This window comes from Pongo pygmaeus, chromosome 2 (assembly GCF_028885625.2).
Source record: "Pongo pygmaeus isolate AG05252 chromosome 2, NHGRI_mPonPyg2-v2.0_pri, whole genome shotgun sequence".
Lineage (NCBI taxonomy): Eukaryota > Metazoa > Chordata > Mammalia > Primates > Hominidae > Pongo > Pongo pygmaeus.
Window position 1 is genome coordinate 102147108 of NC_085930.1, and position 22953 is coordinate 102170060.

The 22953-nt window shown below is 42.0% G+C and overlaps 1 protein-coding gene across 11 annotated transcripts in view; it reads left to right on the forward strand.

Moving 5' to 3' along the window:
* DCAF1 (DDB1 and CUL4 associated factor 1) overlaps positions 1–22953 on the forward strand; it is a 107767-nt gene that overhangs the window by 60894 nt on the left and 23920 nt on the right. For 8 of the 11 annotated variants that reach the window (XR_010125726.1, XM_054483622.1, XM_063661943.1 and 5 more), the window contains 8 exons: positions 355–867; positions 1181–1282; positions 9303–9461; positions 12364–12543; positions 13105–13314; positions 15006–15175; positions 20101–20225; positions 21526–22789. Coding sequence is in view for 9 of the 11 variants with exons in the window: in XM_054483622.1 (XP_054339597.1) it covers positions 355–867; positions 1181–1282; positions 9303–9461; positions 12364–12543; positions 13105–13314; positions 15006–15175; positions 20101–20225; positions 21526–22789 (2723 nt within the window). In the remaining 2 variants the exon portion in view is untranslated. The remainder of the gene's footprint in view (positions 1–354; positions 868–1180; positions 1283–9302; positions 9462–12363; positions 12544–13104; positions 13315–15005; positions 15176–20100; positions 20226–21525; positions 22790–22953) is intronic. The other 3 variants (XR_010125727.1, XM_054483627.1, XM_054483628.2) reach the window with 1 other exon arrangement.

The window sequence follows — 22953 nt, forward strand, 5'->3', positions numbered from 1 at the left end:
ATGTTTGGTTTTCAAAGACACATTGGAAAAGTCATGAATATATCTAATTTCTGCCTCTTCAGGTGTGATGGTCCAGGTCAACTTGACCCAAACAGATCAATTGTCAGTGATGTATTTTATGTGCAAATCTTCTGGTTTGGATTCTCTGGAAAATTTTATGAGGAACAATACTTAGCTGTTACTTATTTCATCAACTTATAGGAATCAAAGCAACACGTTTATCAGATTGTTGCTATTACAGGCATTGGGCTCACTGCATGAGTCTCCAGTTATTATGTGGAAATAAGAATTATGAAGGATTACTTAATCCTTAATAAAGAGGCACCCCCTTTTTCTCCAATTATCTGTTGATAGGTGGCAATAGTGCTTCGAAGACTGAGGGAGCTACAGCTACAGGAAGTGGCTTTGCGGCAGGAAAACAAGCGTCCCAGTCCACGGAAGCTCTCTTCTGAACCCCTTTTGCCTCTGGATGAGGAGGCTGTGGATATGGACTATGGTGACATGGCTGTAGATGTAGTGGATGGAGACCAAGAGGAAGCTTCTGGAGACATGGAGATCTCCTTTCATCTTGATTCAGGCCACAAGACCAGTAGCAGAGTGAACTCAACAACCAAACCTGAGGATGGAGGATTAAAGAAAAACAAGTCAGCAAAACAGGGTGACAGAGAGAACTTTAGGAAAGCCAAGCAAAAGTTGGGTTTCTCATCTTCTGATCCGGATCGCATGTTTGTTGAGCTGTCTAATAGCAGCTGGTCAGAAATGTCTCCCTGGGTGATTGGCACCAATTATACCCTTTATCCTATGACTCCTGCTATCGAGCAGCGACTCATTCTCCAATATTTGACCCCCCTAGGAGAATATCAGGAGGTAAGCTTATTGGGAAGAGTACTGTTCACACGTAGGAATTACTGTGTTCATTTCTGTGTTATTTTATGGTAGTATTTTATACAAAGATATATTCTAACTCTACCACAAACAAGGCTTTGGATGAAACTGGTCAAGTCTTATGCAGGTCATTCCTGATATGGTCTATTTGATTAAAGTGCATTTACACGTTTATCTTCACAGGGAGGGAGGAAGAGGTGCATCATTTCTTGAGGCTTCTATCCTCAAAGAGTGGAATAGGAAATACATGACAATAAAGCCAAAATTTAAGACTTGTATTTGGTGTTCATTTCAGCTACTTCCCATATTCATGCAACTTGGATCACGGGAGCTGATGATGTTTTATATTGACCTGAAGCAAACTAATGATGTCCTGCTTACATTTGAGGCACTAAAGGTAAAGTTCTTAAAAGTATTGGGTCACTGGGGATTTTTTAAAAACTTTATTTATTTTTTTAATATAAGATGGAGTCTCACTCTCTCGCCCAGGCTGGAGTGCAGTGGCGCAATCTTGGCTCACTGCAACCTCCGCCTCCTGGGTTCAAGTGATTCTCCTGCCTCAGCCTCCCGAGTAGCTGGGATTACTGGCACATGCCACTGTGCATGGCTGATTTTTATATTTTTAGTAGAAACGGGGTTTCACCATGTTAGCCAGGCTGGACTCAAACTCCTGACCTCAAGCGGTCTGCCCGCCTTGGCCTCCCACAGTGCTGGGATTACAGGCGTGAGCCACTGCACCTGGTGAAGCTTTACTTATTTGTTTTTAGAGATAGGTTTCACTCTGTCACCCAGGCTGGAGTGCAATGGGGTGATCATAGCTCACTCTGGCTTTGACTTCCTAGGCTCAAGCAATCCTCCTGCTTCAGCCTCCTGAGTAGCTGAGACAAGTGCATGCCACCATGCTTGGCTAAGTTTTAAAAAATTTTTGTAGAGATAGTCTTGCTATGTTGCCCAGGCTGGTCTTAAACTGGACTGAAGCAATCCTCCTGCTTTGGCCTCCCAAAGTACTAGGATTATAGGTATGAGCCACCATACCCTGTGTCACTGAGCATTTTGACAGAGATGTGCCTGTGTGTTTTAGCATGTAATTTCTCTGCATTTTATTGCTTAGGTTATTTCTATAGCCAGATGTGTCAGAATAGTAACAATCAAAACATTCTTGTTTAGATAGAAGAGAGGAGGCTTACTGACTATATCTACAGAAACTTAGGTGTTAATCTAAAAGGCTGAATGTTGAGATAAAAAGTGGATCTAGACATGGGGTGGCCTCAGTTATTGTTGCTGAATAGGAGAGGAAAAACTATGAAATAGTGCTTGCTTATGCCCTACTTTTAAGATATTACCTGTATCAGCTAACAACAATTTTTTCTTTTTTTCTTTTTTGAGATGGAGTCTCGCTCTGTTGCCCAGGCTGGAGTGCAGTGGTGTGATTTCTGCTCACTGGAACCTCCGCTTCCTGGGTCAAGCAATTCTCCTACCTCAGCCTCCTGAGTAGCTGGGATTACAGGTGCCTGCCACCATGCCTGGCTAATTTTTTGTATTTTTAGTAGAGATGGGGTTTCACCATGTTGGCCAGGCTGGTCTCGAACTCCTGACCTCAAGTGAACCACTCACCTCGGTCTGCCACAGTGTAGGGATTACAGGAGTGAGCCATCACGCCCGGCCACAAAAATTTTTTCTAAACTATGTACATATTGTATAATGTAAAATTACTTAGGATTAACAAAATATAAACCAGAAAATGAGTAATGAAATAGCAGACAGAATTAGCTGGGAATGATGGCAGGTACCTGTAATCCTAGCTACTCAGGAGGCTGAGGTGGGAGAATTGCTTGAACTCGGGAGGCGGAGGTTGCAGTGAGCAGAGATCGTGCCATTGTACTCCAGCCTGGGCAACAGAGAGAGACTCTGTCTCAAAAAAAAAAAAAAAAAAAAAAAAAAAGAAATATCGGACAGGCCAGGCACGTTAGCTCACGCCTATAATCCCAGCACTTTGGGAGGCTGAGGCAGGAGGATAGCTTGAGCCGAGGAGTTTGAGACCAGCTTAGTCAACATGGGAGACCTGGTCTCTACAAAAAATACAAAAATTAGCCTGGCATGGTATCTTGCACCTGTAATCCCAGCTACTCAGGAGGCTGAGGCATGAGAATCACTTGAACTCAGGAGGCAGAGGTTGCAGTGAGCCAGGATCACTAGGGTGAGCCTGAGCGACAGGGCGAGACTCTGTCTCTGAAAAAAACAAAACAGGCAGACCCTTGAACTCCGTAAAGGTTTCAAAGGGGCTAAACATAGGAGGGCAAGTAAGTCTAATTCACAAGGTCCACACTTAATTTAGGTGACTAAGCTGATCTGAATGGAGAGAGATAGTTGAATGAATAACAATGTAGCTATCATACAGTTCTCCTCAGTAGGTAACTACTGAGAGATGAGGTCATTAAAATTACTTTTTTAAAAAATGTGTAACACTTCGGCGCCATGTGGTGGCTCATGCCTGTAATCCCAGCACTTTCGGAGGCTGAGGCAGGTGGATCACCTGAGGTCGGGAGTTCGAAACCAGCCTGACCGACATGGAGAAACCCCGTCTCTACTAAAAATGCAAAATTAGCTGGGTGTGGTGGCACATGCCTATAATCCCAGCTACTCGGGAGGCTGAGGCAGGAGAATCGCTTGAACCCAGGAGGTGGAAGCTGCAGTGAGCTGAGATCTTGCCATTGCACTCCAGCCTGGGCAATAACAGTGAACAACATTGTAACAGTCCTGAAAGCCAAAAGAAAATAATATTCACAGTCTCACTTACAATAAAATAACTTTTTGTTTTTGTGCTTCATTCTAATCTTTATTAATAGACACAGTTGCTCTGAAAATAATTGTTAGCTAGACTTTACAATTCAACTTCACTTGTATCCTAAGAATGTTTACATGTAGCTATATGGTTGTTCTATACAAATTAGATGCTCTGTAATTTTCTTATTTTAGTTTTGTGAGATATCTATGCTGTTTTATTTTTTTGTTACAAAGGACATTGCAGTGAACTTCTTTGCATATAATTTTGAGGTTATTTTCTTTTTATTTCTACTGCTTAGAACAGGGACTGGTATATGGTAAGCAATCAACAAATAGTAGTCACTTAGTAAGTGAATGAATTCTCTTAATATTTGTTTCTTGAACCATGGAAATAAGGATTTTCATGAAAAACTGAAGTTACCCTGCTGGGCTAAAGTTTAATTTTAAAATGAAATTACAGTTAAAAAAAAATGCATAACCACACCAAGCTTTCAGTGAAATCTTGGGCATGCAGAAGTCAGAAAAGAATGAATGAATACGTAACAAGTAAAATTTTAAGATGAACATATAGCAGGTATAAAACTAGCCAAGATTTGAATGGAACACAAAGATGATAAGTTACTTTGTTATAAGTGAGACTGAATATTACTTTTGTTTGGGTTTCCAGGATTGTTAGTGTTTTCTTTTTCTTTTTTCTTTTTTTTCTGGCATAGTGACTAGACTGCAACAATGTTGTTTGTGTTATACATTTTATTTTATTTTATTTATTTTTTGTTTTTTTGAGGACAAGGTCTTACTCTGTCACCCAGGCTGGAGTGCAGTGACATGATCTTGGCTCACTGCAACCTCCACCCCCCAGGCTCAAGCCATCCTCCTGCCTCAGCCTCCTGAGTAGCTTGGACCGCAGGTGCGCACCACCCTGCCCAGCTAATTTTTTGTATTTTTGGTAGAGACTGGGTTTCATTATAATGCCCAAGCTACTCTCGAACTCCTGGGCTCAAGCTTTCCATCTGCCACCCTTCCAAAGTGCTGGGATTACAGATGTGAGCAACTGTGCCCAGCCCCCTGTTATACATTTTATAAAAAAGTAATTTTAATGACCTCATCTCTCAGTAGTTACCTGTTGAGAACTGTATGATAGCCACGTTGTTCTTCATTCAACTATATTGCTCCATTCAGATCAGCTTAGTCATCATGGATAAGTGGGGACCTTGTGAGTTAGTCTTACTTGCCCTCCCATGTTCAGCCCCTTTGCAACCCAGGAAATAATTTCCCTTTACTGAGTTTGGGGTCTTCTTGCTCTTTCTTTTTTTTTTTTTTGGACACGGAGTCTTACTCTGTCACCTGGGCTGGAGTGCAGTGGTGCTATCTTTGCTCACTGCTACCTCCGCCTCCCAGGTTCAAGCAGTTCTCCTGTCTCAGGCTCCCGAGTAGCTGGGACTACAGGCATGAGCCACTACACCCGGCTAATTTTTGTATTTTTAGTAGAGATGGGGTTTCACCATGTTTACCAGGCTGTTCTAGAACTCCTGACCTCAGGTGATCCGCCTGCCTCAGCCTCCCAAAGTGTTGGGATTACAGGCGTGAGCCACTGCACCCGGCCTATTTTTTTTTTTTTTTTTTTTGACAGAGTCTTGCTCTGTCTCCCAAGCTGGAGTGCAGTGGCGTGATCTCGGCTTACAGCAACCTCTGCCTTCCGGGTTCAAATAATTCTCCTGCCTCAGCTTCCCGAGTAGCTGAGATTACAGGTGTGTGCCACCATGCCTGGCTACTTTTTTTATTTTTTGTGGAGACAGGGTTTTACCATATGGGCCAGGCTGGTCTCGAACTCCTGACCTCAAGGGATCTGCCTGCCTCAGCCTCCCAAAGTGCTGGGATTACAGGCATGAGCCACTGCACCTGGCTCTTTCTTTCTTTTTTTTTTTAAAGACACTCAAATATGTCAACTTTATTATTTCTCTATACATAACTTTATTTGTACTGAAAATTGTGAAAATAGCACATAGTTTCATCTTATTGCAGTCCAAATTTTTGAAAGCCAGAAAATCTATTATGCTCTAGGCAAACTACCCAATGGTCTCTTTACATTCTTTCCCCACAAGTGAGTTTGCTTCAAATTCTTGATGTTGGGTTTTGTCTTACTGACTTTGGGCTTCTAAAACACATGGGAATACTTTTGTCCTCTTGGTGCTTCTTTGGGTCAAATCAAACAGTAGAGCTAAAGTATACTGAAGTTATTCAAATACGTTCAAACTACACAGATCCTTTATAAATTATTAGTATCATGATAGGAAGGAAAAGATACAAGAAGAAAAATACATCCTAGAACTCATTTCAAAATTATTGGTATACAGTCTATCCTAGCATAGGGTAGCGTTTTCAACCTGCTGCATAAAATTACTAGCAAGAAAGAAAAGTACAAGAATAAGGGTTATGGCTGACGTGGCTGAGTGTCATAATTCCGTATTCTAGCATCCTCAGAAGGATCCCATTGGTTATACATGCAGAAACTGCAGCGACATCTGAATGGTCCACTACTTGATTCATTCTGAACTCTCTTAAGCCCAGTGTTTGTTAGTTCTCTTTCAAGCCTAGGAACTCTGCTGAGTAAAATGTATCTCAATTTTGCCATCCTTTTCTTTCTACACAGACAGCAGTGTTCTTACCCCTCTCATGTAGAGCAAGTCATCTCTGATTTCCCTGAGCATCATTGCTCCTGTATGTTGTTGTTGGGGTGAATTTTCTGGTAGATGGGAAGGGAATTCAGTACTAGGGTGTATAATCAAGTTACTATGGTTCTTTATCAACGTCTTGAAGCAGAAGTTTTGAGAGGCCCCCGAATCGTCCTGGGAATTTTCTTCAGTAAGCATTTGTGAAGACTCTGGGACCAAGGTCGGATCAAACTTTGTGATGTGCACATCAGTGATCTTGACACAACACTCTCCTTGCTTTTTCTTTAATCATCTTCCCTTTGCCGAACTGCTTATTTTACTACCACTTGGCAACTTTATTTTTGTCTTTGTTCTTTGCTGAACATTTGAGTGTTTTTTATGGGCCAGATACTTATGTTCAGGTATGAGGGATACAAGGAGGCCAATGAATAAATAAATCAAGTCTTTGCCACTTACGGTTTGTTAAGAAAGACAGACATATAAACCTATAATTTCTTTTTTTTTTTTGAGACGGAGTTTCACTCTTGTCACCCAGGCTGGAGTGCAGTGGCATGATCTCTGCTCACTGCAACCCTGGCCTCCCGGGTTCAAGTGATTATCCTGCTTCAGCCTCCTGAGTAGCTGGGATTATAGGCGTGTGCCACCATGGCCAGCTAATTTTTGTATTATTAGTAGAGGCTAGGTTTCACCATGTTGGTCAAAGTAGTATAGTTCCAAAGTATTTTGAAATGGAATAGAAATGAGGATATTTGCCTTTCAACTTTCAGAAATTTCAGGTTTGGAGGAGGTCAGACATAATTAGAGTAATGTGTCTCTACATGTGGGATTTGGTGTGTATGTATATAAAGTGTGTAAGCTCATGGTTATACTTTGCACAGTGGGATGAAGCTGGAGGTCAAAGTTGTCTCCAGTGGCCCAACGATATTGCTTTCAGTTGCAATTTCTGGTCCTGAACAGGGTGCAGTGGAAGAAGGGATTGGGCAGTTGCTATTTTTAAAGGTTTTTGTGTGGAGAATTATAATGGGTGTCACACAGTTTAGCTGCGTCTTGGGAGAAGGAGTGGGTGGAAGTGTGGTAGAGTGTTGTGTAACAAACAAAAAGTAGGGTAATGATAGAAGGGATTTGAATTATATATAAGGATTAGCCTGAGCCTGCTTATTGAGAGAACTTTTGAAGACGGCACATCCCTGTTTTTTCCAATGACCTTGGTGAGATTTGTGCAGACATCATATCATGTAATTACAAATCTATGTTGTTGGTACCTGGAAGACACCTTGGCATGGGAAACAGTAGGGGGAGCTCTAGCTTTCCCAAGGCCCTGTCTATGTTGGCCTAGGTTCAGAGTCATCAAGCAGCCTGCTGCTTGGATTATACTCTTTGCCCATAACATTGTGCAGGAGATCAAGTCCACCCAGAGAGGCTAGTGGGACTTGAACAGGCAGTTAAAAAACCTTAAAAGATAAAAAAAACTTTAAGACATCTATTTAAAATGCACGTGGTTCTAAAAATATACTTGTTTAGATAATTTGCTCAAGATTCTTCTTTTGGGGATATATTGATCAATTTAAAGGAAGGCAGATTTTGGGAATTCATTAGTTGATGAGTCAGTGACTGAGCAAAAGCTAGGATATAGAGCTATTTATATTAAAAGGATTAAAATGGGAAAGTTAGCAAAAGTCCATTAGGGAAGCTATTAAGTTGGTACAAAAGTAATTGTGGTTTTTGCTATTGCTTTCAAAGGCAAAAACTGCAGTTTTTCACCAACCTAAATATGTAATAGTAAAATGGTTGTAGGGTTACTGATTGACTGATTGACTGACAGGGTCTTACTTTGTCACCCAGGCTGGAGTGCAGTGGTGCAATTGATCCTAGCTCACTACAGCCTTGAACTCCCTGGCTCAAGCGATCCTCTTACCTCACCGTCCTGAGTAACTGGGACTACAGGCATGCGCCACTGCATTTGGTTAATTTTTAAATTTTTTGTGGAGATGGGGTTGTGCTATGTTGTCCAGGCTGGCCCTGAACTCCTGGCTTCAAGCAGTCTTTTCACCTTGGCCTCTCAAAGTACTAGAATTACAGGAGTGAGACACCCGCCTGACCAATATCATTACTTATAGTAAATTTTTTTTCTTTTTCTTTTTTGAGACAGGGTCTGCTTCTCTCGCCCAGGCTGGAGTGCAGTGGTGCAATCTTGGCGCACTGCAACCTCCGTCTCCCAGGTTCAGGCGATCCTCCTGCCTCAGCCTCCCAAGTAGCTGGGATTACAGGCACCCACCACCACGTCTGGCAAATTTTTTCTATTTTTAGTAGAGACGGGGTTTCGCCATGTTGGCCAGGCTGGTCTCGAACTCCTGACCTCAAGTGATCTGCCTACCTCTGCCTCCCAAAGTGCTGGGATTACAGGCATGAGCCACCGCACCCAGCCCTTACAGCAATATTTTTCACCTTCATAAAAAAATCAGGCTGGGCATGGTGGCTCACGCCTGTAATCCCAGCACTTTAGGAGGCACAGGTGGGTGGATCACCTGAGGTTAGGAGTTCAAGACCAGCCTGGCCAACATGGTGAAACCCCGTCTCTACTAAAAAATACAAAAATTAGCTGGACGTGGTGGCGGGTACCTGTAATCCCAGCTACTTGGGAGGCTGAGGCAGGAGAATCAATTGCACCTGGGAGGCGGAGGTTGCAGTGAGCCAAGACTGCACCATTGCACTCCAGCCTGGGCAAGAACAGCGAAACTCCGTCTCAAAAAAAAAATATTTCCTGGTGTTAGGAAAGAAAAGACGAATGTTAAGGAATCTTAGTCTTTTTGTTTACTTTAAATAATACTGGGTTTTCTTTTGTGAGGGGTTGGTTGTCTCCTTAGAGGACTTTTGTATTTAACAGCTTAACTGAATATTAGGTCAAGAGATTTTGTTAATTTTCTAGATTATTTTGTGGTAATTTGTGTCCTCATTTTTTAGCACCTAGCATCTCTCCTGCTCCATAACAAATTTGCCACAGAATTTGTTGCGCATGGTGGAGTACAGAAATTACTGGAAATACCTCGTCCTTCTATGGCTGCAACCGGTGTGTCTATGTGTTTGTATTACCTATCCTACAATCAGGATGCCATGGAAAGAGTAAGTCATCTATACAGGTTTGTGGGGATGAGATTAGGTTGGGGACAACCTCTTTAAAAGATCACATTCGCAGAATGACTTTTGGATAAGAAAAAAACAGTAGTTGAAGGAATAAATTTTAATGAAGCAAGGAACATGAAAGTCTAGTCTTTATAAAGCATTCTAAAAATGTAAAATTGTTTAGAAATGGTTCTATTTTTTTCTGACTCTACTGGGAAAATGCTGGGTGGATTGGAGTCTGGGAGCTTTATTTAGTTTTTGCCATTTCTGTGGCATTAAGATTAGCCTTCAGGCACTTTTCCGATGTCTTAGTGCAGTGACATTTATGAGTTATTGTAAAAACAACAGGCTGGGTGCAGTGGCTCACGCCTGTAATCACAACACTTTGGGAGGTCGAGGTGGGTGGATCACCTGAGGTCAGGAGTTCAAGATCAGCCTGGCCAACATGGTGTAACCCCGTCTCTACTAAAAATACAAAAATTAGCTGGGCATGGTGGCAGGTGCCTGTAATCCTAGCTACTTGGGAGGCTGAGGCAGGAGAATTGCTTGAACCCAGGAGGCGGAGGTTGCAATGAGCTGAGACTGTGGCATTGCACTCCAGCCTGGGCTACAGAGCAAGACTCCGTTTAAAAAAAAAAAACACACAACAGATCTAGTCTCTCACTGATTCATTCGCACACACATTTATATCGTATATAGGGGTGTATGTGTTTGTGTATTTTTAGAGACAGGGTCTCACCCTATTGCCCAAGTGCTCAGCCTGCCAGGTAGCTAGGACTACAGGCTTGTGCCACCATGCCTGGCTACTTTTTATACTTTTTTTTTTTTTTTTTTTTGACAGAATCTTGCTCTGTCTCCCAGGTTGGAGTGCAGTGGTGCCATCTTGGCTCACTGCAGCCTCCAACTCCCAGGTTCAAGCAATTTTCCTGCCTCAGCCTCCCAAGTAGCTGGGATTACAGGCGCCCGCCACCGTGCCCGGCTAATTTTTGTATTTGTAGTAAAGACAGGGTTTCACCACGTTGGCTAGGCTGGTCTCGAACTCCTGACCTTGTGATTCCCGCACCTTGGCCACCCAAAGTGCTGGGATTACAGGCGTGAGCCACCCCGCCCGGCCTTTTTTTTTTTTTTCTAATGACAGGGTCTCGCTCTGTTGTCCAGGCTGTAGGCTGTAGTGCAGTGGTGTGATCACAGCCCATTGTAGCCTTGACCTCCCGGGCTCAAGCCATCCTCCCACTTCAGCCTCCCAAGTAGCTGGGACCACAGACGTGCACCACCACACCTGGCTAATTTTTGTACTTCTTTTTTTTTTTTTTTTGTACTTTTTGTAGAGATTGGGTTTCACCATGTTGCCCAGGCTAGTCTTGGACCCCTGGACTCAAGTATTCCTCCCACCATGGCCTCCCAAAGTGCTGAGATTATAGGCATGCTACCACACTCAGCTGATGCTTGTTTTATATTAACAAATAGTTTGTTATGGAGATAATAAAACCATCCCAACTATTCCTAGGGCTGCAGAGAGGTTTTCCATTTGGTTCTGCTGTTTTTCTAGTTAAGACTCTTTCATATATAATCATTTTTTTTTTTTTTTTGAGACAGAGTCTTGCTCTGTCACCCAGACTGGAGTGCAGTGGCGGGATCTCGGCTCACTGCAACCTCTGCCCCCTGGGTTCAAGTGATTCTCCTGTCTCAGCCTCCTGAATAGCTGGGATCACAGGCACGTGCCACCACGCCTGGCCAATTTTTTTTTTTTTTTTTCAGTAGAGACGGGGTTTTACCATGTTGGCTAGGCTGGTCCTGAACTCCTGACCTTAAGTGATCCACCCGCCTCAGCCTCCCAAAGTACTGGGATTACAGGCATAAGCCACCGTGCCTGGCGTTGTGATTTTTTTTAAAGTGTAAATGGGTTATACATACGTATGTGGTTTTTTGTTTTTTTGTTTTTGTTTTGAGGCAGGGTCTGGCTCTGTCGCCTATGCTGGAGTCCAGTGGCATGATCTTGGCTCACTGCAGCCTCGGCCTCCTGGGTTCAAACCATCCTCGCAAGTAGCTGGGACAACAAGGGCACACCACCACACCTGGCTAATTTTTGCATGTTTTGTAGAGGCAGGGTTTTGCCATTTTGCCCAGGCTGTGGGTTATACATTTGAAAAGCGATGGGCTCCTGTGATCCCCTAGGAAAGCAAAGCTCTTGTTACTTCTATTTCTGGAACATTTTTCTAATATTCTTATTTGGTGTGTCTTTTTCTGGTAGAGTGAAATGGGTAATTTCTTCTCAAGCTATGACATTATTTATCTTTGCTTATTAATAATATCAGTTTTAATTTGTTTTTCTTTTGATATTTATGCAAGATAGGTAGTCTTTTGGGAGTAATAAACTAATCGGTGTGTGTACATACAAAATTACTTATGGGTAAGATAGAGAAAAAAATATCAAGGAAACCTGGGGATGCTTTACAGTTTCATTTTGTGACCCATAGTAGACATCAAAATGTGTGTGAATTAACCAGAGAATGAATACCAAACTCCTAGACTTAGGATCAGAAATCTGAGCCACTTTTATCACATTGCAGAAGTTCCTTACCTCTTCCTCTTCTTTTAAGTGAGAATCTAATACCTGTATAATGGAGCCCTTGTGAGCATTAAATGATGTAAATATTTGTTGGCACTCAGTAAGTATAGGTTGTATTTAAATATTTATCTAAATTTAGGTTGTTTTCAGGTTTGGAATGGATTGTGTTCTAAAATTGCCTTTGTATTATTACCTAAACTTTGTACTAAGAGTGACTTGATTGGAAATGGTCATTGTATTCTGCAGATATCTATACTGGCAAATTTTTCATCCTGTTCGAGGGCTCCTTTGCCCGCAATTTAAAAGCATTGTTTTATTTGTATTTTTTTGCAGGTTTGCATGCATCCCCACAATGTTCTGTCTGATGTGGTGAACTATACCCTGTGGTTAATGGAGTGTTCTCATGCTTCAGGATGCTGCCATGCTACCATGTTTTTTTCAATTTGCTTCTCATTTCGGGCTGTCTTGGAGCTCTTTGACCGCTATGATGGTCTTCGTCGTCTGGTGAACTTGGTGAGGTTCTTTCAGTGCTTTTCTCACTAGGATTAAGGGTCCTGGTTGTGTTGGCTGCCCTTTAACAGCACACCCTTGAAGAAAGGAAGCTTCTGATTAGAGGAGTTTTGCTGCCATTCTTTTTGTGAAGTTTTTTTTTTTTCCCGTTTCTTCACAAATTTCTCTTTTTCTTTAGTAGTTAAGAGGACACTGTGTCGTTGTAGACTTGCCTTGGATATAGTAGTCTTATAACAGGGATTGGCAGTTGATGATCTTGATCTTTCTAAAAGCAAGTTTTATTCCTGTACATTTTTTAATATGATTAAAAGCTTGTTCATTTTTTGATATGAGTTTAATGTTTTGCTTTCATATAGCTACTGTTAACATGCTGTATACATAGATATACATAAATATGCTTTGATATTTGTCAGTCTTGTTAAGCATAAAAGTTTACTGATACATAAGCAGAATATGTATGGAAAGTAAAAAAAGTTTACTAAAATATTTTCCCTTTTTTAAATCTTTTTACTTAACTCTTTTTGCCTTTTCCCCTCTTTTGCCCCAAATTTTGCATCTTAATAGATCAGTACTTTGGAGATTCTAAATTTGGAAGATCAGGGTGCACTTCTGAGTGATGATGAAATATTTGCTAGCCGCCAAACTGGGAAACATACCTGCATGGCTTTGCGCAAATACTTTGAGGCTCACCTGGCCATTAAATTGGAACAAGTGAAGCAGTCACTTCAGAGGACTGAGGGTGGCATTCTTGTCCACCCGCAACCCCCGTACAAGGTGAGAGGACCTTGCCTTGAAAGGGAAAGTTCTGTTAGCCCTCTCTAGCATCTCAGTCCTGAAATTCACATTCAGATCAGTGGACTCTCTGTGCTATGTCCATTGTTGGAGTATACTTCCCTGTATGAAGGCAGAACAATTGTAAAATGGATGTAATAGATGAATTTCAGGGAATTATTTTGCTTCCAGTTGTAAGTTGCTGGGATTCTGGAACTAAAAGATTAACTGAAGTGTGTATAAAAAAGCTGTCTTTTTTTCTTTTTGAGATACGTCTCCCTCTGTCACCCAGGCTGGAGTGCAGTGATGTGACCACAGCTCATTGCAACATTAACCTCCCAGGTTCAGGTGATCCTCCCACCTCAACCTCCTGAGTAGTTGGGGGACTATAGGCACACACCACCACACCCAGCTAATTTTTAAATTTTTCGTGGAGGTGGGGGTCTCACTATGTTGTCCTGGCTGGTCTTGAACTCCTGGACTCAAGCAGTCCTCCCACCTCGACCTCCCAAAGTGCTAGAATTACAGGTGTGAGCCACTGTACCTGGCAAAGAGCTTTTTTGTATAAAAAGTACTAGATGATTTGCCTTCTGTGCAGAATTTCTTTTCTGGAAATGTGTTTATAACTCCACTTCGCTATCATTGTGGAATTTGATATGTTTTGGGATAATGACGAGTAGCTGCATGTTTTTTAAAAAATCACCAGCAGATTTCTTGAGACCAGCCTGGGCAACAATAGTGAGACCCTGTCTTTACAAAAATTTTAAAAATTGGCTGGGCCCTGTGGTGTGCATCTGTAGTTCTAGCTACTTGGAAGGCAGAGGTGGGAGGATGATTTGAACCCAGGAGTTCAAGACTGCAATGAGCTATGATCATACCACTGCACTCCAGTCTGGGCAGAGACTGTCTCAAAAAAAAAAAAAAAAAAAGGGGCATGGTGGCTGAGGTGGGAGAATCACTCGAGTCTGGGGGTTTGAGGCTGCATGTGATCAGGCTATGGCACTCCAGTCTGGGCAACAGAGTGAGAACCACTCTCAAGAAAAAAAAAGTCACAAATTGAAATCAGTCACATGATGCTTCTTTCTCTTAAGCTGTAACTTATATGCACAAAGGAAACTTTTGTTATCTTTTTGGACAAATCATATTGTGAGTCTAGTTATAAATAAGATAAAAGATTAAGCAATATATGGTCATTATTTCACATATGGGCTTTTGACTCAAGAATTGTGGAATTTGAAAGGTATTATTATTTAATTTATAATTAAAACCTTGGACAAGCATGGTGGCTCATGCCTGTAATTCCAGCACTTCAGGAGGCTGAGGTGGGAGGATCGCTTGAGTCTTAAGAGTTCAGGGCTGCAGTGAGCTATGATCATGCCACTGCACTCCAGCATGGGCAACAAAATGAGACCCTGTCTCTACGAAAAATAAAATAATTAGCTGGGTGTGGTGGCATGTGCCTGTGGTTCTAGCTACTTGGGATGCTGAGACAGGAGGGTAGCTTGAGCCTGAGAGATTGAGGCTACAGTGAGCCGTGATCAAGCCACTGCCCTCCAGCCTGGGCAGCAAAGTGAGACCCTGTCTCGAAATAAGTAAATAAAATAAAATCTCTTGGCCAGTGAGCTGCGCTCAAGAAGGTAGTAGGCAGATGTAGAGTTATATATAATAATAATACCATATATGTCTCCTTATAGGCATGCTCATATACTCATGAACAGATTGTGGAAATGATGGAATTTTTGATAGAATATGGCCCAGCGCAGCTATATTGGGAACCAGCTGAAGTCTTCCTCAAACTTTCTTGTGTGCAACTCTTATTGCAGCTTATTTCTATTGCCTGCAATTGGAAGACCTATTATGCAAGGTGGGACCAGAGAGAGATTTCAAATGAAGTTTGATGCATCTTTTTATTAAAGTTGATGTTGGTTTGCGCATTGTATATGCTTAACAAACATTTGTTGAATGGAATTGAAATTTTGGACTTGAATCTGAGAAATTAGATTAGGCATGAAAATATGATTTTTAATTTACAGCACGCTTGTTCATATATATGGTCTTGGTGATTGTAAAATTTGCATAGTAGGCAAGGATTAGCATCTGTACTGTCAGAGAAGTACATGATTTACACAGCCACAGCTGCAGAGCTGGGGTTAAAGTGTTGTCTTGAGGCTGGAGTCCAGGATTCTTTAGTACTTAGACTTTAAATGTCTTGCTACTACTTGACAACCATATATAATGTTTATATTACGTTCATATAAAATTGTCCTTTTACTCTTGGAATTCAACACACTGTTAGGATTTTCACAAATTAGTTGAAGGCAGAGCAGGACAAGGCCCAGAAAAGGGTGGCTGATGTAATCAGGAAACTGGGTAGGTTCTATTTGAAGATGATATAAAAAGAAATAAAACTGTGTTTTGAAAAAGATGGGGTCTTAAGATAGTAAAGTTTATAAACAGAGTGCTTGACCTTCTTTTCCTGTTCACTCACTGCCATAAAGATAAGAGAGGGGCTTATTTAGGGGAATATAGTAAGTTTATTAAATCCCAGGGTTTAAATATAGTAAGGTACTCTTGGAACAGGTGTTATTAAACTTTTTGGTTTCAGGATACCTTTACCATATTAATAATTACTGAGAACTCTAAAAGGCTTTTGTTTTTGTGTTAATATCTATCAGTATTAGACATTAAAACAAAATGTAAAAATATTTATGCATTAAAAATGTGGGCCAGGCATGGTGGCTCATGCCTGTAATTTCAGCACTTTGGAAGGACGAGGTGGGCAGATCACTTGAGGTCCGGAGTTTGAGACCAGCCTGGGCAATATGGTGAAACCCCATCTCTACTAAAAATAGAAAAATTAGCCGGGTGTGGTGTTACGCACCTGTAGTCCCAGTTACCTGGGAGGCTGAGGCAGGAGAATTGATTGAACCCGAGAGGCAGAGGTTGCAGTGAGCGGAGATCACGCCACTGTACTCCAGTCTAGGCGACAGAGCAAGTCTTCATCTCAAAAAAAAAAAGTGAACCCATTGCATGTTTGCGTTATTCATGAAAAATTTCCAAAATAAAACCAGATAATTTTAGCAAGTTTGAAAAAATGTCTGGCCTAATATTTCATATCTGCTTCTGTATTCAGTTTTTGTGACATCACATCATCACTGGAAGACTCTCTTACTATGCAATGAGAGAATGAGAGTGCAAAAGGAAAGTAACATCTTATTATTATGAAAATAGCTTTGACTTCACGGGACCTTCTGAAAGGGTCTCAGACTTCTAGAGGTCTCCAGACTATACTTTGAGAAGTGCTGTTTTAGAATATTGGAAAAGTAGGTTATTATATTTATTTGGAGAATTGTTTAAAAAGTGATAATAGGCCAGGCGTGGTGGTTCATACCTGTAATCCCAGCACTTAGGGAGGCTGAGGCGGGCAGATTGCTTGAGATCAGGAGTTTGAGACCAGCCTGGGCAATATGGTGAAACCCCATCTCTACCAAAAATAAAAAAAATTAGCCTGGTGTGTTGCTGCATGCCTGTAGTCCCAGCTACTAGGGAGGCTGAGGTGGGAGGATTGCTTGAGCCCAGGAGGTAGAGAATGCAGTGAGCCAAGATGGTGCCACTGCACTTTAGCCTGGGCAACAGAGCAAGACTCTGTTTCCAAAAAAAAAAAAAAAAAAGATGATGACAGCTCACGAAACAACTAGAAAGGGTATAAATACATTTTTTAAACTGGTACATCTGTGTTTATTTACTTTTTTGTTGGTTTTGGAGACAGAATCTTGCTCTGTTGCCCAGGCTGGAGTGCAGTGGCAGGATCTTGGCTCACTCCAACCTCCACCTCCCAGGTTCAAGAGATTCTTGTGCCTCGGCCTCTGAAGTAGCTGGGATTACAGGCGCGCACCACCAAGCCCAGCTAATTTTTGTATTTTTTAGTAGAGACGGGGTTTTGCCATGTTGGCCAGGCTGGTCTCGAACTCCTGGCCTTGAGTGATCTGCCTGCCTCAGCCTCTCAATGTGCTGGGATTATAGGCATGAAACACTGTCTGGCCTGTATTTGGATTATTGAAAAAATATGTCCTTGATTTTAAAAAATTATTTTTAGAAATAAAATTAATAAATGTTTCTGCTTTAGAATATGCAGAATCTTTTAAAGAGAAAATTACTCTTAGCATTCACTACATAATATTTGTAAATACACATAATTGATATTATACTTTTAATCAAATTCATCTTTTTTATGAATATTTTCAAAACATAGAAAGGCACAGAGAATAGTATAACAACTGCTCCATCATTAACCAGGATTGGCATATTGTTGTATTTGCTTTTTGCTTAATTCTTTTTCTGCCTCCCCAGCATCACCTATCTTCTGAATTGGAACCATATTCTCCCCACTCATGTTTTTATACTATATATATATGTGTGTTCATAAATAATAATGTCATACTGCTTTGCATGTTTTTAAATTATAAATATTTTCCTAAGTTCATCTTTCACAGCTTGCTTTTTTTACCCTTATATTCTTGAGATTTATATATGTTGATATTTATTTAAAATGCTGTATTTCTATACTGCAGTTTATTCTGCCATTGATGGCTAATTTAGTGTTTTTGTTTTTTTTTGGCTATTAAATAAATGGTATCATGAACCTTTTGGAGGCTCTCTTGAGGATATGATGTAGACCATCTGGTTTGTAGGGTGTCTGTGTTCTTACCTTTATTGGATATTGCCAAATTGCTTCTAAAAATGTTCATACCATTGTCATCCCCCACCAGCAATATATAGGAGCTTTCATTTCTCTACTTTTTTTTTTTTCTTTTTTTTTTTTTTGAGGCAGAGTCTTGCTCTGTTACCCAGGCTGGAGTGCAGTAGTGGTGCAATCTCGGCTTATTGCAACCTCCACCTCCTGGGTTCAAGCAATTCTCCTGCTTCAGCCTCCTGAGTAACTGGGACTACAGGCGCCCACTACCATGCCCAGCTAATTTTTGTATTTTTAGTAGAGACAGGGTTTCACCATATTGGCCAGGCTGGTCTTGAACTCCTGACCTCGTGATCCACCCGCCCTGGCCTCCCACCACACCCAGCCATTTTTTCTTTTTTAACTACAAAAGACATCTAACATTTCTCTACTTTCTTGCCAGTACTTGGTATTGTCAGATTTTTAATTTCATATCTTACATTTTTAATTTTTATATCATTAATGTTGTATTTTGAACCCTTTCCCTCATTCTTTAGGGTTCTTTGAAAATGATTGTCAATGGCTGTAGTTTATGAGTGCACTATACTCTAACACATATGTTGCTCTTGTCTATGTGGGTTTTCTCATTCTTTTGCTATTTTAATGTGGCTAATGAACATCTTAATACATAAATTCTTCTGATTCTTTCTTTCTTTTTTTTTTTTTGAAATGGAGTCTCACTGTGTTGACCAAGCTGGAGTGCAGTGGTGTGATCTTGGCTCACTGCAGCCTCTGCCTCCCAGATTCAAGCAATTCTCCCTGCCTCAGCCTCCTGAGTAGCTGGGATTACAGATGCCCACCACCACGCCTGGCTGGTTTTTGTATTTTTTAGTAGAGATGGGGTTTCAACATGTTGGCCAGGCTGGTCTTGAATTACTGACCTCAGGTCATCTGCCTGCCTCAGCCTCCCAAATTGTTGTGATTACCAGTGTGAGCCACTGCACCCGGCCTGAGTCTTTTTTCTTTTCTTTTCTTTTTTTTTTTTTTTTTTTTTTTTTATGGAGACGGAGTCTCTCTCTGTGGCCCGGGCTGGAGTGCGGTGGCTCAATCTCAGCTCACTGCAACTTCCGCCTCCTGGGTTCAAGCAATTCTCCTGCCTCAACCTCCCAAGTAGCTGGGACTACAGGCGCCCACCACTAAGCCTGGCTAATTTTTTTTTTTAATTTTTATTTTAGTAGTGACAGGGTTTCGCCATGTTGCCCAGGCTAGTCTTGAACTCCTGAGCTCAGGCAGTCTGCCTGCCTCAGCCTCCCAAAGTGCTAGGATTACAGGCATGAGCCACCACGCCTGGCCCCGGCCTGATTATTTCTTTAGGACAGATTGTTAGAGGTGAAATTTCTAGGACAAGGTTTATGAACATTTTAAGAATCTTGTTTCATATTTCCAGATTACTTTTTTTTTTTTTTCATTTTTCTTTTTTTGTTTTTCGAGACAGGCTCTTACTCTGTTGCCCAGACTGGAGTGCAGTGGTGTAATCACGGCTCACCACAGCCTCAACTTCCTGGGCATAGGTGATCCTTCCACCTCAGCCTCCTGAGAAGCTGGGACTACAGGCACGTGCTACCACACCCAGCTAATATCTTATTTTTTTTTTTAATAGAAAAAGATAAAACCATGTTGCCCAGTCTGGTCTCAAACTCCTGGGTTCAAGTGATCCTCCCACCTTGGCCTCCTAAAGTGTTGGGATTATAGGCTTGAGCCACCGTGCCTGGCCTCCAGATTACTTTCCGGAAAGAGTGTGCTAATTTCTACTCTCACCAAAACTTTGAGAGTATGTGTCTCTATATGTTTTCACTAGGATGAAAGGATTCAGGATTATTCTATGTTTTTTATCATAGAAGTTTAATAGGTAAAAATTCCATTGCTACATTTTTTGGAAGTAATGTCATGGTGACTATAAAATCCTCTCTCGATGCGACAGCTTGAGATAGAGCCACACTGGTAGTGGTTCTGATTTATTGTCTCTGTGTGTGCGTGTGTGTGTCTGTTTGTCTCTCTCTCTCGATTGTTGTGGCTATACTCTAATTTCCCTTTGACTAATTCTTCTTCCTGTCCAGGAATGACACTGTGCGCTTTGCTTTGGATGTCCTGGCTATTCTTACTGTGGTGCCAAAAATCCAGCTCCAGTTGGCAGAATCAGTGGACGTGTTGGATGAGGCTGGATCTACAGTTTCTACTGTAGGTAGGTTGTACTTTGCCATTTTTGTTGTTGCTTGGTCTGGATTTGTTTTTTCTTTGCCACTCTGGTTGTGGTTACTTACCTGACCTAATTTTGGATTTTAGAACAGAAGTAGTAGAGGGGGGCTCCTTGTCTGTCTGTTATAAGGAATACCATTCAGCAGATCAGGAACTAATTTAAGAAAAAACAAAAAATAAAAATACAAATGTAGGACCAGATAGTTTGATGTAAGGGAGTCATGCTAGTAACCTCAGGTTTTCTGAGTGGTACTGGCATTTCTGCTATAATGGTATATTATAGCTTTCCTGAAAAGCTCACACTCTGAAGAGTCTTGCACTAAAAATAAAGTTCATGGGAAAAATGGATTGAGGCAGATAGTGAAAAACTTAAGCATCACAGCTTTCCAGGAGTTAAAGGGGGGAAAAAAAAGTAAGCAGTTTTGTAACCTGAGTCAGTAATTGGCAGGTAACTCAAAATGGGTAGAAACTGTCATACATATATAAAAGAAAATATACTTTGATAATATACTTTATTAAGAGCAAGGCTGATCTGGGCACTGCTGGGGTGAGCATGGGAAGTCATGTGACGGGACAAGATGCAGGATAGGACCAAGACACAGGCACTTGTTTTTAATTTTCTTAAAATAGAGTGGAAAGGGTTCTGCTTCCACAGTAGCAGCCCAACTGAGGGCTTTCTCTGTTCCTGAGGTTTTAGTGTATTAAAATTAATAAACCAGAAAAGGCCGAGCGCAGTGGCTCACACCTGTAATCCCAGCACTTTGGGAGGCCGAGGCGGGTGGATCACCTGAGATCAGGAGTTCCAGACCAGCCTGGCCAACACGGTGAAACCCCACCTCTACTAAAAATACAAAAATTAGCTGGGCGTGGTGACGGGCGCCTGTAATCCCAGCTCTTTGGGAGGCTGAGGCAGGAGAATCACTTGAACCCGGGAGGCGGAGGTTGCAGTGAGCCAAGATCACACCAGTGCACTCCAGCTTGGGCCACAGAGCAAGAGTCAACCTCAAAAAAATAATAAAACCAGAAAAAATTGCACATGAACCTTGATTACTTTCCATAATTATGACATGATTTCCCTATTTAATAACTGCATATGAGATACCATAAAAATACATTGTAGTAGAACTGTCTGCACTTTATACAAACCCTTGCAGTTTTTACAAAAGTAATGTCGTTTTTTAAAGTAAAACAAAGTGAGTAGAACACCAAATTTTGACTCTGGAACAACTATTGAAGTTGGCCATTAGTTTTATGGTGAATAATACATAATTTTTTTTTCCCATTAGGTATCAGCATTATTTTGGGAGTGGCTGAGGGTGAGTTCTTCATCCATGATGCTGAAATTCAGAAGTCAGCACTTCAGATTATCATCAATTGTGTGTGTGGCCCAGATAACCGAATATCCAGTATTGGTAAATTTATCTCTGGTACTCCTCGGAGAAAGCTGCCTCAGAACCCTAAAAGCAGTGAGCACACCCTGGCCAAGATGTGGAATGTGGTTCAGTCCAACAACGGCATCAAGGTGCTCCTGTCCTTACTGTCCATTAAGATGCCCATCACAGATGCAGACCAAATCCGGGCCCTGGCCTGCAAGGCCCTGGTGGGCCTCTCTCGCAGTAGCACTGTCCGGCAGATCATCAGTAAACTGCCCCTTTTCAGCAGCTGCCAGATCCAGCAGCTGATGAAGGAGCCTGTGCTGCAGGACAAGCGCAGTGACCACGTCAAGTTCTGCAAGTATGCTGCTGAACTCATTGAACGGGTGTCAGGAAAACCACTTCTCATTGGCACTGATGTTTCCCTAGCACGACTGCAGAAAGCAGATGTTGTTGCCCAGTCAAGGATCTCCTTCCCTGAGAAAGAGCTGCTTTTGTTGATACGAAACCATCTTATCTCTAAAGGGCTTGGAGAAACAGCAACCGTGCTGACAAAAGAGGCTGACCTGCCCATGACTGCTGCCTCCCATTCTTCTGCCTTTACCCCAGTCACTGCTGCTGCTTCTCCTGTCTCTCTACCCCGAACCCCTCGTATCGCTAATGGCATTGCAACTCGACTGGGCAGCCATGCTGCCGTGGGTGCCTCTGCCCCTTCTGCCCCTACTGCTCATCCTCAGCCACGGCCCCCCCAGGGTCCGCTAGCTCTGCCTGGCCCATCTTATGCAGGCAACTCCCCTTTGATTGGTAGAATCAGTTTTATCAGAGAGAGGCCATCACCCTGCAATGGCAGGAAAATCAGAGTGTTGCGGCAGAAGTCGGACCATGGTGCCTACAGCCAAAGCCCAGCCATAAAAAAGCAGCTGGACAGACATCTTCCTTCCCCACCTACGCTGGACAGTATAATCACAGAGTATCTTAGAGAACAACATGCTCGCTGCAAGAATCCAGTTGCCACCTGCCCACCTTTCTCCCTCTTTACTCCTCACCAATGTCCTGAGCCAAAACAGAGGCGGCAAGCGCCAATAAACTTTACCTCAAGGCTAAACCGCAGGGCATCATTTCCAAAGTATGGAGGGGTGGATGGCGGATGCTTTGATAGGCACCTTATCTTTAGCAGGTAAGAAGAGGTCCCTTCTTACTCCCTGGGAATTGGAATGATTCTTTTATTTAAATCAAACTGGGCAGTATCAGCATAGTTGGCCTGAAATACCACTGATTGTCACTTTGTGTAATACTTGAACAATGTAATTGTACCACCTTTTGTCAACCATGGGTTCCTTG